This window comes from Pelodiscus sinensis, chromosome 29, assembly GCF_049634645.1.
Source record: "Pelodiscus sinensis isolate JC-2024 chromosome 29, ASM4963464v1, whole genome shotgun sequence".
Taxonomy (NCBI): domain Eukaryota; kingdom Metazoa; phylum Chordata; order Testudines; family Trionychidae; genus Pelodiscus; species Pelodiscus sinensis.
The window spans coordinates 7,622,840-7,636,794 of NC_134739.1; the positions used below are offsets into that span (position 1 = coordinate 7,622,840).

General features: G+C 47.6%; 1 protein-coding gene across 3 annotated transcripts in view; it reads left to right on the forward strand.

Moving 5' to 3' along the window:
• The window catches only part of MPP3 (MAGUK p55 scaffold protein 3), a 73,644-nt gene extending 59,751 nt beyond the window's left edge, over positions 1-13,893 (forward strand). For all 3 annotated transcript variants that reach the window (XM_006125715.4, XM_006125717.4, XM_075911285.1), the window contains 2 exons: positions 5,895-6,017; positions 9,491-13,893. In XM_006125715.4, the coding sequence (XP_006125777.1) occupies positions 5,895-6,017; positions 9,491-9,670 (303 nt within the window). In that variant the 3' untranslated portion in view covers positions 9,671-13,893. The remainder of the gene's footprint in view (positions 1-5,894; positions 6,018-9,490) is intronic.
• The last annotated feature ends 62 nt before the right edge of the window (positions 13,894-13,955 follow it).

A 13,955-nucleotide genomic window follows, 5' to 3' on the forward strand; every position in this document is an offset into this window, starting at 1 on the left:
AATAACATGAGCATGCAGCAGTAGCCAGCCCGCTCAGTAAACTAAAATGTGTGTGGCGGGCAAGAAATTGTAAACAACTCGCTTAGCCCTTCCCTCTGTGAATCCTGCGTTCCCCAGGCACATGCTGTATCCCCTAGTCCACTCAAGAACCCACCCCACCTCCCTACCTTCAGAGGGTCCCTTATCCTGTGTTGGCTGTCTGGTCGCTCCCTGGGTGGTAGGGGGGCACCCAATCTCGATTTTCCCCTTAAGTAGTAGGCGATTTATCCATCATTGTGCAGGTCCTTAACTCAGTTAAGGTTTTTTTTTTGAAAATTAAAAGAAACTGTCCAGTTTCATTTGAATCATTGGTCGGAGGTGGGGGTGGGGGTCAGGGGCTGAGGATGCTGGCTGACCCGGGGAGAGAGGACAACCCCAGCCCTCCGTCACTGCAGCAGCTTGGGCCAGGTGAAAAGCGCCTCTCCATGGCTGCTGCATCTCCAGCGGGCACAGCCGGAGGAGGGGTGCATGTGGCAGGTCCCAGGTTTGTCTTGCGCTTCCCACCCAGAGTGAGGAATGCCGCAAACGGCACTTTCCCCTCGCTCCCTAACAAAGGGGAACAGCCGGCAATCGGAGGGAGGAGGGGGTGCTTCAGTCCCAACCTCCACCGTCCCTAAATGATGCCTCGGGGGCGAGTGGCTCAAGGCTGGAACAGAGCTCAATCAGCCCCTTTCACCTGCTTGGTGGTTTTGTCTCTCTTTTTTTTCTGTCTGGTTTTCTGAGCAGCAATCCCATTCCAGGCACGTCCCATTTTCCTGGCACCACCAAACCCAGCCCTTGTTTTAAGTTGTGATAAGAGGAAGCTGCCTACCGAATTGGGTGGCCCTAACTCATGGGTTCCCAAACTGGGGGGTGTAAAGAAATTCCAGGGGGGCGCAAGGTGACCCAGTCCCCCCCCCCTTCAGTCCTCCTCCTTAAGTTTTGCTGCTATAATTGTTTTTCAGCCCCAGCCAGTCCCCTTTTTTCCCCCCCTCAACAAGTTTTGCTGCTATTGGGTGGGGGGCGTGAGGGTTTCTCAAAAATAAAAAAGGGGGCGTGATGCCAAAAAGTTTGGGACCCACTGCCCTAGCTCTTACCATTCAGGGGGAATCCTTGAACAGACAGACAGTCAAACTCTTTCAAATATATAGTAGATTTGAACATTTCTGTTGAAGAAACTCGGCCTTTCAAACATGTTGCAGGTTTTCCTCTTTGACTTTTCGTTATTAAGGGCCTTACCCAGCTCCTTTTGAAACCTGCTGCACTTCACATAGCTGGATCAAGTGCTGTTTGTAGTCTAGCTGGCCACCAAAGTCAGACGGTATTATTCCTGCTTGCTGATTGGATGACAAACAGAATAAAAGCCTAACATGACATGGCAAATGACATTAGTGATTAAAGTAGCAGTGGGCAATAAAACGACGGCGGTACACCAGGGTTTGCCCATGGTGGGCTGCTGTTGCTATTACCTGTGCCTCCACAGTTAAAGGCGACTGTAACTCCTATTAGCTGCAGATCGCCATTGCTGGTCAATAGGAAATACAGGAGGTGGAACAGACTGGGACACCACTTCCCAAAGCTCCCATTGGCTGGGAAAGGCAATCTGCAGCCAACAGAAGCTGCAATCGCTGGTACTTGCGGAGGTGCAGGTAAATATAGCGGCGGCAGGCCACCGGGGGCTAACCCTGGGGTGCCAGATCTGGCCCACAGTTTGGTATTTGCCCACTCCTGAATTAAAGGATGCATAGCAAGAACAACAGGGGTGCATGCATATTCTGGGTTTCTCTAGGAAGCCCTGCCATTCCCTAAACATTCATGCTAAGAAAAATGTTAGAGACTAGCCATTCAGAATGTGAATGAATGCTCAGGGACACGGCTTTGCAGTATTTAACCAGTCTTAAACGTGGTCCTGGTTCCGAAGGGGAGAAATAATAGAAGTGGAGCCTTTTGCTGTTGGAATTGTATCTAGCTGTGAGTAGGACAGAGAAAAAACAGCATCATATGTTCTGAAGTTAAGTTGCAAATCAAATTTAACACTATAAAAAGTCAAATACACTGTGTTCAAACAGCAAAACATGAACATTGTAAAAAAAAACTACTAGAGGGTGCAAATAAACTTTTCTCCAAGCTTTATTGGTGAAAATGTATCATTCTTCTGTCAAAACTTTACTAGAGATCTACTGATTTCCTCTGCATTTTTTCAGCTTTCTGCATTGCATGATTAATTTACAAGTCATATAAGGATTAAGGAAAACACTGTAAGACTTTATGGTTGAGATGGCATCTGATGTTTTACACCAGGGGTGGACAATAATTTTTGGTGGGGTGCCACTCCAAGAGTTTGGAAAGTGGTCAAGGGCCGCATTTTTCTGTGGAGGAGATGCGGGGTCTAGGATGGAGGTTGGATGCAGAAGGGTGCACAGGGTAAGGGAGTGGGTAAGTGAGGTCTGAGAATGAGTTGTGAAGAAGGGGGTTGTGACCTGGGTTAGGGGATTGGGGTGCAGGGCCAGGGAAGGAGTATGGGTGCAGGAGAGGTTTCTGGCCTGGGTGAGGAGCTTTAGGCGGGGGTGCAAAGTTTGGGTGGGAATTGTGACCTGGGAGAAAGGGAAAAAGGGGGTTTGGGTGGTGACATGGGGCAGGGAAATGGGGTGCAGGATCTGGGAGGGTGTTTGGGTGCAGGGGAGGATTCTGGCTTGGGGGAGGAGTGTAAGAGGGGGTACAAAGTCTGGGAGAGAGTTGTGACCGAGGGCGGGAGTGGCAGAGGGTTTGGATGGTGACCTGGGGGAGGGAGCTGGGGTGCAGGAGGGGCAGGCTCTGGCTGGGAGGCACTTACCTAAGTGTCTCCTGGCCAGCAGCCCTGCAGCAGCCCAAGACAGGCTGGGCTCCCTGCCTGCTGCAGCCCTAGGCTGCTTGAAACTGTAGGAGGGGGAAGAGGCTTGTGTTGCCCCCATCCCTCAGGCCGCTCTCTCAGCTCCTATTGTCCAGTAGCAAAAGCACAGGAATAAGATTTTAAAGATCTATTCCCAGCTGTGCAATAACTTCCAGTGTGCCTTTCGGACAGTTTTCAAAATTTTGGCCTGGGGCCCACCTTGCTTAACACAGACCTTTCTGTGGACTACCAGCCAATCACCCATGATAAAATGGGTGCAGGAGAAGGTGAGGATGTGGGGTCTGGCTGGGAGGGAGGGTGCAGGAGCAGACTGAGGGTGGGAGATAGGGTACAGGAGTGGGCTGGGGATGGGGGGGCTGTGAGGGAGGGTGCAGGAGTGGGGTGGGGCCGGGTGGTTTTGGCAGGAGGGGAGCGCATGAGGGAAATGGGGGGGTGTCTTTGCATGAGAGGATGGGGATGCTTACCTGGCTCCGTGTCCCCTGCCACTCCCAGGCTCTGCCCCCTGCTGCTCCCATTGGCCATAAATTCTGGCCAATGGGAACAAAACGCAGTTTCCTGCGCTGCTGTTCCCCAGGCCAGGGGAACTCCAGCCTCCAAGGCTCGGGGCTCACTAGAGAAGAGGGGGGCAATGTGAGGCTGGAGCACCAGAGCAGGCTTCCTACTGCAGCAGGGGGGTGGGGCAGGAGCGCCAAGCTCACAGCCCACCTGCAAGATGGTCAGACCTCACTTTGAGAACCGCTGCTTTAGGCACATGATTAGTTCTCTTAATCAGTCTCTCTGACATGGGTGTTATGAGAAGGACTCTTATTACCCTCATTTCAAAGATGGAGAAACTGAGACAGCACCTCATTAATGTTTATAAAGGGCTTTGGGGTCTTCAGCTGAACATGCTGTGTCATGAGGACATTATTACAATTAAACCTTCTCATCTCCCCAGTGCAAGAGAAATGCCAACTTCCTGCCAGGTGCCACTTCAGATTTCTCTCTCATTTAATTAATCCACGAGGATTCTTGACACCGGGGGTCGGAGATAGCAGATGGTTGCACTAGACTTTTTTTTGTAGTTCTGTGTCTCTTCAGAAGGGGCATGAACTAGACCGTGGACCTATGCTCCATACTAGCCTCCTCAATTTTACAACATGTCCCTGTATAATATTTTATAAGCCATCAACGTTACTAGAAAAGCAAACTCAAAATAGCCTGGCATGAATATACTATGGAGGTCTGTGAAAGGTGTAAATGAAGACTAAAACTGTATCTTTTCCTCATACGTTGTCCTCTTTATGGAAAAATTGGGACTGGGACTTCCCAGCGTAAAAAAGAGGAGAGTAAGGGGGGATATGATAGAGGTCTATACAATCTGGACAGGTATGGGGAAAGTGAATAAGGAAAAGTTATTTACTTGTTCCCATAACATAAGAACTAGGAGTCACCAAATGAAATGATCCGTAGCAGGTTTAAAACAAACAAAAAGGAAGTATTTCTTCACACAGCACACAGTCAGTCTGTGGAACTCCTTGCCAGAGGAGGTTGTGCAGACCAGGACTTGAACAGGTTTCAAAAAAGATCTGGTTAAATTCAAGGAGGTTAGGTCCATCGATACTTATTAGCCAGGACGAGTAGGTACTCTGTCTGTCAGAGCTTGGGAATGGGCGACAGGAGAGAGATCACTTGATGAGTCCCTGTTCTGTTCATTCCCTCTGGGGCACCTGGCATTGGCCACTGGTGGCAGACAGGTCATTGGGCTAGATGGACCTTTGGTCTGACCCTATCTGGCCGTTCTTCTGTTCTGAAAATGTCTCTGCTGGATTGTTCGTGAGCTAAGTAAATATCTTTAATTTCTTCTAGGATGAATAATGCTATTTACAGTCCTGGCCAACTGCGCTACACAAAGCAACGATGCTTTCCTGTTTTGGGAACCCAGCCCGAGTGCTGGCTCAGCAGAACTGGACTGTACACAGTTGCTGAGCCTCACTGAACAAACATCAAAGTGTGTCCTAAAAGCCCCAGTATCTTACACCATTATTGCTTCTTATGAAAGAGCTTGCCCTTGCAGTAGGAAAAACGCACACACATCCTCTTTTCCTCTGTAAGCCCATATGGAACGTTTCCTATCATACATAGGTATTGAATTCTCAGTCAACATGAAAAGTGTCGTTTTAGGAAGTCACTGGGTCAGTGGATGACCCGGGTCACATGTCTGGGGTTAGGAAATAACTTTAAATACTCCTGTTATTTTATTTGCTTATTCCCACAATATAAGAACTAGGGGTCACCACATGAAATTAATAGGCAGCAGTTTAAAGCAAACAAAAGGAAGTTTTTCTTCACTCAGCGCACACTCAACCTGTGGAACTCCTTGCCAGAGGATGTGGTGAACACCAGGACTTTAACAGGGTTCAAAAAAGAGCTAGATAGATTCATGGAGATTAGGTCAAACAATGGCTATTAGCTAGGTTGGGTAGGAATGGTGTCCCTAGCTCTCTGTATGGAAATGGATGACAAGAGGGGGATCACATGATGATTCCTTGTTGTGTTCCTCTGGGGCATCTGGTATTGGCCACTGTTGACAGACAGGATACTGGGCTAGATGGACCTTTGGTCTGACCCAGTATGGCTGTTCTTATGTCAAAACAAGTAGAGTTCCATCTCTTGGGTTTTCTCCTCTTTTTATGAGAAAGAAATGAAGATAATTAAAAGGGTATAATCTGCCTATCGCCTTCCCCTTTCTGTAAATGTAATGCACAGCAAGATCTGTATGAGGGCTAGATGTGTATTCTACTATAAATAACACTGACCTTAATCTGCCTTTTAAAGAATTAATAATACAATTCTCAGGTGAAATCTTTTACAGGTTTCAGTTGAGAAACGTATACCGCTGAAATGACTGGCAGCTTGAATGAAGCATTAAAAGTTTGATGGATTAATTTATAAATCATGTCAGAGTGTTCCTTGAACATAAACTCTTGTATATTTCTACTCGCAGGCAGTGAAGCACCTGAGAACTCCCGAGTTTAAACCTTATGTGATTTTTGTGAAGCCTCTTGTTCCAGAAAAGAAAAAAAATGCACCAACATCTCCAACTTCAGAAGAAATCTCAGTCCCGCTTGTAAGTATTTGAATGTCAGCTCTTAGAACACTGAAGAAACGGTATTTGGATTATTATTTTTTCCTCAGAGAAATACCTTTTGGGTGTGTCTACACTGCACCCTTACCTCGAAATAAGCTGCGCAATTTGTGTTACGCAAAGTGTGTAGCTTATTTTGAGGTACTTTCGAAGTAGCTTATTTCAAAATGTGGCACTGTCTACACAGTGCCAAGTTTCAAAATAAAGTGCTATTCCAAAACATCCCTTAACCTTGTGGAACGAGGGTTACAGGGACACTGGAATAGCGCACCTGTTATTTCGAAAGCTATTTCAAAGTAACGGGCACGTTTAAAGATGAAAAAGAGCTATTTCAGGATACTTCTGGTGTCCCGAAATAGTGCACCTGTCTAGACATAGCCTTTGAGTGAGAAGATATTACTGGCTCTGTTCTTATGGGCTGTGTCTAGACTGGCAAGTTTTTCTGCAAAATCATGTGATTTTGCGGAAAAACTTGCCAGCTATCTACACTGGCCGCTTGAATTTCCGCAAGAACACTGACGATCTCATGTAAGATCATCAGTGTTCTTGCGGAAATACTGTGCTGCTCCCGTTCGGGCAAAAGCCCTCTTGCGCAAATCAGTTGAGCAAGAGGGCCAGTGTAAACAGCACAGTACTGTTTTCCGCAAAAAAGCCCCGATTGCTAAAATGGCAATCAGGGATTTTTTGCGAAAAACTGCGTCTAGATTGGCCATTGACGCTTTTCCGCAAAAAGTGCTTTTGCGGAAAAGCGTCCTGCCGATCTAGACACGATTTTTCCGAAAATGCTTTTAACGGAAAACTTTTCCGTTAAAAGCATTTCCGGAAAATCATGCCAGTGTAGACATAGCCATGATGGGAAAGGGGACTGAAAGCTCTAAGTGGCTCATTAATTACCTAGCGACTCTTTGCCTTCCTCTGTTATGTCTCCTTGCTGATGGGTCAGTATGGACAGGAAAGCATCTTCCTACATGACATACCTGAGATGTTGTGCAAAATAATGATATCCTATCAAAGTCTGATTGTGTGACAGCTTATAAAGGCTATGTCTAGACTACAAAGGTAAGTCAGAAAAAGAGACGCAAATTGCGAAACGGCGACAAATTTTGGAAGAACCTGCTCTTTTGACACATCCCTTCTTCCTCGTAGAACGAGGTTTACAGGGATGGCAAAAGAGCGCGTCCGCTTTTTCAAAAAAAATTTCAAAAAAGCGGACGCGTTCCTTGGACACGGCATTGCTTTTCCGGGATACCTAAGCGCAGCAGTCTAGACGTAGCCAAAATCTGAACCTCAAGTTTTCAGAGCTCCCATGCGAGGTGAAAGTGGCTACCATTTCTTCAACGGCCATATCCTCATCCCATATATTGACTTAATTTTCCTGAACTTTGGAAAATTCCTTTTAACTTTCCAAGTGTCTTCATGCTGCATTACTTTTCCTCAAAATAAGTATAACAATAAACGCTGCTGACGACAGAGCTGTTTCATGGAGCGTGAGCTGCGGTTGTAGGCAAAAGTTAAATGTTTCTTGAATTTGTGTAGGATGTGGAGAAAGGGCAGGCAGATAATCCACACAGGGCAGGCAAGTTACTCGAGGAGATCTCAGGTTTCTTTCACTTTTTCTCGAAAAAAAGTTTGGGATAATGTGGGAGGCATAAAACATACAGGTTGCCTCTGGAAGCTGTACCTGGGGGAGGGGGACATCTCTTTCAATCCTCATGGGTTGTTTTGGTTCAGAGGTCAGGTCTCTACTGAGAACCTTTGTATTTGGCTCTTTCTAGGCCAAGCCTCCTGGGGGTGGGGATTGGAATGGAGGCTTATTTTCAGTTTGCCCTCACCCGCCGCCCCTCCTTGAGCAGATGAGAACTTCAGAGGGAAAGTCAGCCCCCTAAAATCTAAACTTCTCAGGAATGCAGGAGGAGGAGTAAGAATCTATTCTTTGTAGTACTGGTTGGACCTCCCTCATCCGCACCCTTGAGACCTGACCGTCCCGGACTAGGGAATTGGCTGGCCCAGAGACGGTTCCCTGCCACGGCCCCCAGCCGCCGACTGTGCCAGCTCTGGAGTGGGGGGTCCCCATTACTTCCAGCCCCTGCTGGGCTGCTGGCCTTACCACTGCTGCCCCGGTCGGGCTGCCTGCCAGGTTCCAGCAGACCACGCTGTCACAAGCTCCAGTCTCACTCTGCTGTGGGCTGGCTCTGGTCCTGGGCAGGCTGCTGAGGGCTCAGGTTCCGGCCCCACGGTGCTGGGGTTGCTGCCGGCCCGGTCCTGCGCTGCTGGGGGCTGCTCCAACTTAGTCCCAATGCCACAGGCTGCTGGGGACTGCTGTCGGCTGCAGCCCCACTGCTTCAACCCTACTCGCAGCTTCAGCCCAGCCCCTCCTGGATTGCCCACCTGTCACTAGACAACTGAGGTTTTCTAATCCAGGAACATCAGGCTGGACCACGGATGTTGCCGGCCCAGAGAATTCCGGTTTTGGGAGGTGCCACCTGGACTACAAAATATTAAAGTTTGCCCCAGTGGAAATGACTAGTGTCGCGCATTCTTCCAGTGAACAGCCTCTAGGAGTGAGTCCAGAAAGGACCCTTGGGTCTTGTCACTGCAGAGGGAAACCCCAGCGGATTAGGTTGTTACCCATTGAAGGCCTGTACGCCACAGGCAGTGTTGTCGAGGAGGAAACGTAAGGCGGCTGGCGTTACCTCGTTAGAAGTACCCATGCGCTATTGTTCATTTAGCGCGATAGTACAAGAGCGTTCCCAGGCATGCTGCCTGGGATCCCGTGGTGTGGTTGTGCTTGGGCACACCTGTTCCACGCTCATTGTGGTACTTTTGAAGGGAGTAGGCATAGCACTGGAGATGGGCTAGGCAGCACTTTTGTTAATTGGTACCTTCAGTGCCACACTTCCATTTTACAAACCCCTGCTCTCCCCCTTCCAGCCTAGAGTTTCTATCACTCTCAGTACAAGCTCCTAGCTCATTAAACTCTATGGCAAGGTGTCATTTTATCCTTTCCCGTTGGCAATCCCTTTTTTTGTTTTTTGGTTCCATTTCCTTTCAGAGAAGTTGTGAGAAGCTGGGTAGGAGGCTAAACAAGTCATGAGGACAGGGGCAGGCAATAAAACAGAAGCAGTTCACCAGGGTTAGCCCCGGCAGGTCGCCGCCACTGTATTTACCTGTGCCTCTGCAGGCACGGGCGATTGCATCTCCCATTGGCCGCAGATCACTATTCCCAGCCAATGGGAGCTGTGGGAGGTGATAGGTTCTGGGACACCACTTCCCAAAGCTCCCATTGGCCAGGAATGGTGTTCCGCAGCCAATAGGAGCTGCAGTCACCCGTACCTGTGGAGGTACAGGCGGACTAACCAGATCCGGCCTGCAGACTGTTATTTTCCTGTCCCTGCGTTAGAAGGATAGAATGACTCGATTGCAAGTTTAATATCTTCTCACATTTTGGCCTACAGGATGAAGAGCAGCAGGACATTATTAATTCGGCAGCATTTATCGAAGAGCAGTACGGTCACTTAATTGACGCTGTGCTGCTGAAAGAAGACCTGCCGAGTGCCTGTAATCAGTTGAAAGCGCTGCTAGAGAAGCTGAAGGAGGACTCATTTTGGGTGCCAGTCAATTGGGTTAGGTCATAGCCTGCCATTGGAAATCCTGTATAACATGTGCTGTAAATGTAAATATTTATAAGAGGGAAAACTGCCAGCCTGTCTAGAAAATCATATGAAAATGTCCCATCAGTTAAACTAGACCCGGGGTGGCCAACCCATGGTTCGTGAGCTGCGTGCGGCTCTTCAAAGAAAAATTGCAGCTCCGGCACCCGCACCTCGCGGGTCTTAAAGGGGCAGCGTGGCGAAGCGAAAGCAAGGGTTCTGCAAAGAGCCAACACTCCCCCGCCCTCTCTGAAAGAGACAGAAACGGAATCCTGTGCAGACTTCGAAATGGCCGCCTTAAAAGGGCAATGCCTGCTGGGCTCTTAAAAGGGATAAACTGTTTAACTGTTTGGTTTGTTTGTTTGTGTTGTTTTTTTCCTCAACAACTTTTTTCCCTTGGCTCTTTGTGCTCTATCCACCACTATTTTGGCTCTTCATCTGTAATGGGTTGGCCACCCCTGAACTAGACAGATCCATCAGCCAGAAGCTGACATGGGGTTCCTGAGTCACAAGTTTTAGTAGAAAGAGCCATTGAAAAATGTGAGTGCTCAGTAAAAAATTTTCTGATGTTTAAGCTTTGTAAATACTTTGTGATAGAGAGTGAAACTTCACCTGGTGGCTATGGTTCCATTCTGCCAATAGATAGGGACACAAACCTCTGAACCCAGACCAATGGTCCCAGACAGCACAACGGACAAATTGGACCTTGGAGATTAAATCTACATGGCCACGAGACTTTTTTTCAAATACTTCAGGAAGTTTGGATACACAGAGTTTTATAGTGCATGGCTGAAAATGCAGATGTATTAGGACTTTGGAAATCAATGACCGTTCATAATTTGCTAAACTGGCTATTGAAACATAGTACATTATGCACCAAAAAAAGAGACATATAAATAAGTTGAATATTTTTTAATTTAACAAATGCTTTTCTAGCCTTTTTCATCTCTCTTGTTTGCTTTAATTTGTAGCTTTAAGCTGAGAGTGTAGGTCACATTTTGATTTGACAGGGATGCGCCTAAAAACAAATTGTGAAACTTATCAAATGCCAAAAAATTAATAAGGGTCTAAATTTGAGAGCTTCTTTACCCCCGCTCCGATTGGCCCTGCTGTCAGGTAACTTAGCCGTCTGGCTAAGTTACAATCAGTTAGGCCACATCGTAAGAACATAAGAACGACCATACTGGGTCAGACCAAAGGTCCATCTAGCCCAGTGTCCTGTCTTCTGACAGTGGCCAATACCAGATGCCCCAGAGGGTATGAACAAAACAGGGACTCATCAAGTGATCCCTCTCCTGTCATTCATTTCCAGTCTGACAAACAGAGGCTAGGGACACCATTCCTACCCATCCAGGCTAGTAGCCATTGATGTACCTAATCTCCATGAATTTATCTTCACTAAATGGAAGATCATGATGGATCTTCCAGAGTTCGATTTAGCAAGTCTAGTTAAGACTCTCTAAATCGAGCTCAGATGACGCTTCCATCGGTGACCAATACTCGTGCTTGAGCATTTGCTCCTATCGGCCTCCTACTGTGGGGATGGTGGGGAAACTCAAAATGAGGTACATTGACTCCAGCTATATAATTAATGTAGCTGGAGTTGAATCATAGAATCATAGAACCACAGAGATGGAAGAGACCTTAGAAGACCATCAAGTCCAGCCCCTTGCCCAAGGCAGGACCAATCCCAATTAAATGAACCCAGCCAGGGCTTTGTCAGGCCGAGACTTAAACACCTCTAGGGATGGAGACTCCACTACTTCCCTAGGGAACCCATTCCAGTGCTTCACCACCCTCCTAGTGAAATAGTTTTTCCTAATATCCAACCTGGACCTCTTCCACCGCAGTTTGAGACCATTGCTCCTTATTCTGCCATCTGTCATTACTGAGAACAGCCTCTCTCCATCCTCTTTGGAGCCTCCCTTTAGGAAGTTGAAGGCTGCTCTCAAATCCCTCCTCACTCTTCTCTTCTCTTCATTCAAGCTTCCCTTTTTTAGTGTAGACCTTTAGTCACCTCCTGGGGTCATAGGTGTCCAGACTGAGCTTCAAAACTGTTTTTAACAGACTCAAACTTTCCACCCTCTCTGGTTCTCTTCTTCCACCAGTTTCTTCCCCAGGGTCTCTACCTGCCTAGAGAGCATAAGAACGGCCGTACTGGATCAGACCAAAGTTCTATCTGCCGACAGTGGCTAGTGCCAGATGCCCCAGAGGGAGTGAATACAAAAGGTAATCATCACATGATCCCCTCCTGTCATCCATTTCCAGACTAACAGAGGCTAGGGACACCATTCCTACTCATCCTGGCTAATAGCCATCAATGGACCCAACCTCCGTGAATTTATCTAGCTCTTTTATGAACCCAGTTAAAGTCTTAGACTTCACAGCCTCCTCTGACAAGGAGTTCCACAGGTTGGCTGTGTGCTGCGTGAAGAAAAACTTCCTTTTGTTAGTTCTGCACTCAAGGCTCTGCAAGAATTGTCTTGCTCCCTGCTCTTCCCCATCCTGAGTCCTTTTATACAGGAGTCATCTCATTCCTTTCAGGAAAGCTCATTGTGTACTCAGGGCTGGATCAGCACAGCCCACACAATGAGCCATCCTCTTTTATTCTCCCCTCCCCCCAAAAAAAGCAATAAGGAAAATGTTTCTCTTGTCGAACTTCAAAACAGTTTTCGATCAAATTATTCACGCAGGGTCAAATATTGGGCCATGCTCTCTTCCTGTGAGGTTGCCACTATGTAAATCATAGAATCCTAGGGTTGGAAGAGACCTCATGAGGTCATTGAGTCCAACCCCCTGCCCAAAGCAGGACCAACCCCAACTCAATCATCCCAGCCAGGGCTCTGTCAAGCTGTGAGTTAAAAACCTCTAGGGATGGAGATTCCACCCCCTCCCTAGGGAACCCATCCCAGTGCTTCCCCCTCTAAGGAAATAGTTTTACCTAGGATCCAACCTAGAGCTCCCGCACTGCAATTTCAGACCACTGCTCCTTGTTCTACCATCTGTCTCTAATGAGAACAGCCTCTCTCCATCATCTTTAACTACCTGATGGGGGGGTTCCAAAGGCTGCTATCAAATCCCTCCCTCACTCTTCTCTTCTGTAGACTAAATAAGGCCAAATCCCTCAGCCTCTCCCCCTAAGTCAAGTGGTCCAGCCCCCTCGTCATTTTTCTTGCCCTCTGCTAGATTCTCTCCAATACATCCAGAGAGACCCTGCATCCCCGTTTTTTTTTTTTAATGAAATCATTGGGATACGTGACACATTCCAGTTTCATCAGTCAGAACGTTCAGGTTTTTAACCGCTCCACGATGTTTGCCTCAGATCAGCTGTTCCAGAGTTTTGCACCCTGCTTCATTCTGACCGAGCAGGGAGCATGTGCTTTATGACCATCATTGGACAAGGTGAGGGCTTGCCTTGTGGCCACATTGCAATGGGAGTTTAGGACTGACTCCGTCTAGCCAGCACCCCTCTTCACCCCGCCCCCAGATCCGAGTAGAATTGCATTTGCACTAGGTTCTCGGCAATACGGACCTGTTGCAAAACGTGACCGTTCTAACTGACATTATACTGGCAAAAGTTTCCAGGGAAGTCCTGATTCTAGGTGTTGAGGAAGACTCTGCCTTCTACCCTCTTTGAGGAAGATAATTTCTCAGGCTGGTGGTCTGCCACCAAGTAGCTCTGGATGCCAGATGGGATCCCTCTCTGAAAGCCACAGGTGGGTTGCCAGGTAGAAACAGTGACTGCTCCATTCCAGAACTGGGAGTTCCGTGTGTCCAGCAGCTTTGTCTGCGAGTTTTTCCCCCCTCTGCCTTGCCCCCCGCATCCCAGAGTTTGCAATGGGAGTTTAGGACTGACTCCGTCTAGCTAGCACCCCTCTTTATCCTGCCCCCAGATCCGAGTAGAACCCAACAGAGGAAACAGCTGTTAAAAGAACCCAGACGAATGGAACTGTGCCGATTTTGTAAAATATTTCAAATTACAATAATTGAAAACGCCTCCCGGTCTACATTGGTTTCAAGCACTGAGCTCTGTGTCCTGTACAGTCTGGTTCATGTAATAAATAAACTTTGCCTCCATTTCTTTCCTGTGCAGGCAACAAACCTGGAGTTAGACACAACCCTCTTTTTATTAAGTTCAGGGAAACTGTGACGTGAGTTTTTCAGGTGCAGTTTTGTTTGTAAGTTCAAAATAAATGATGGCGAAAGTAGACTTGCTTGTGGTGAAGATTTTGCGGTTTGGAGGGATGGGGGGTTGCACTTTTATAAGAAA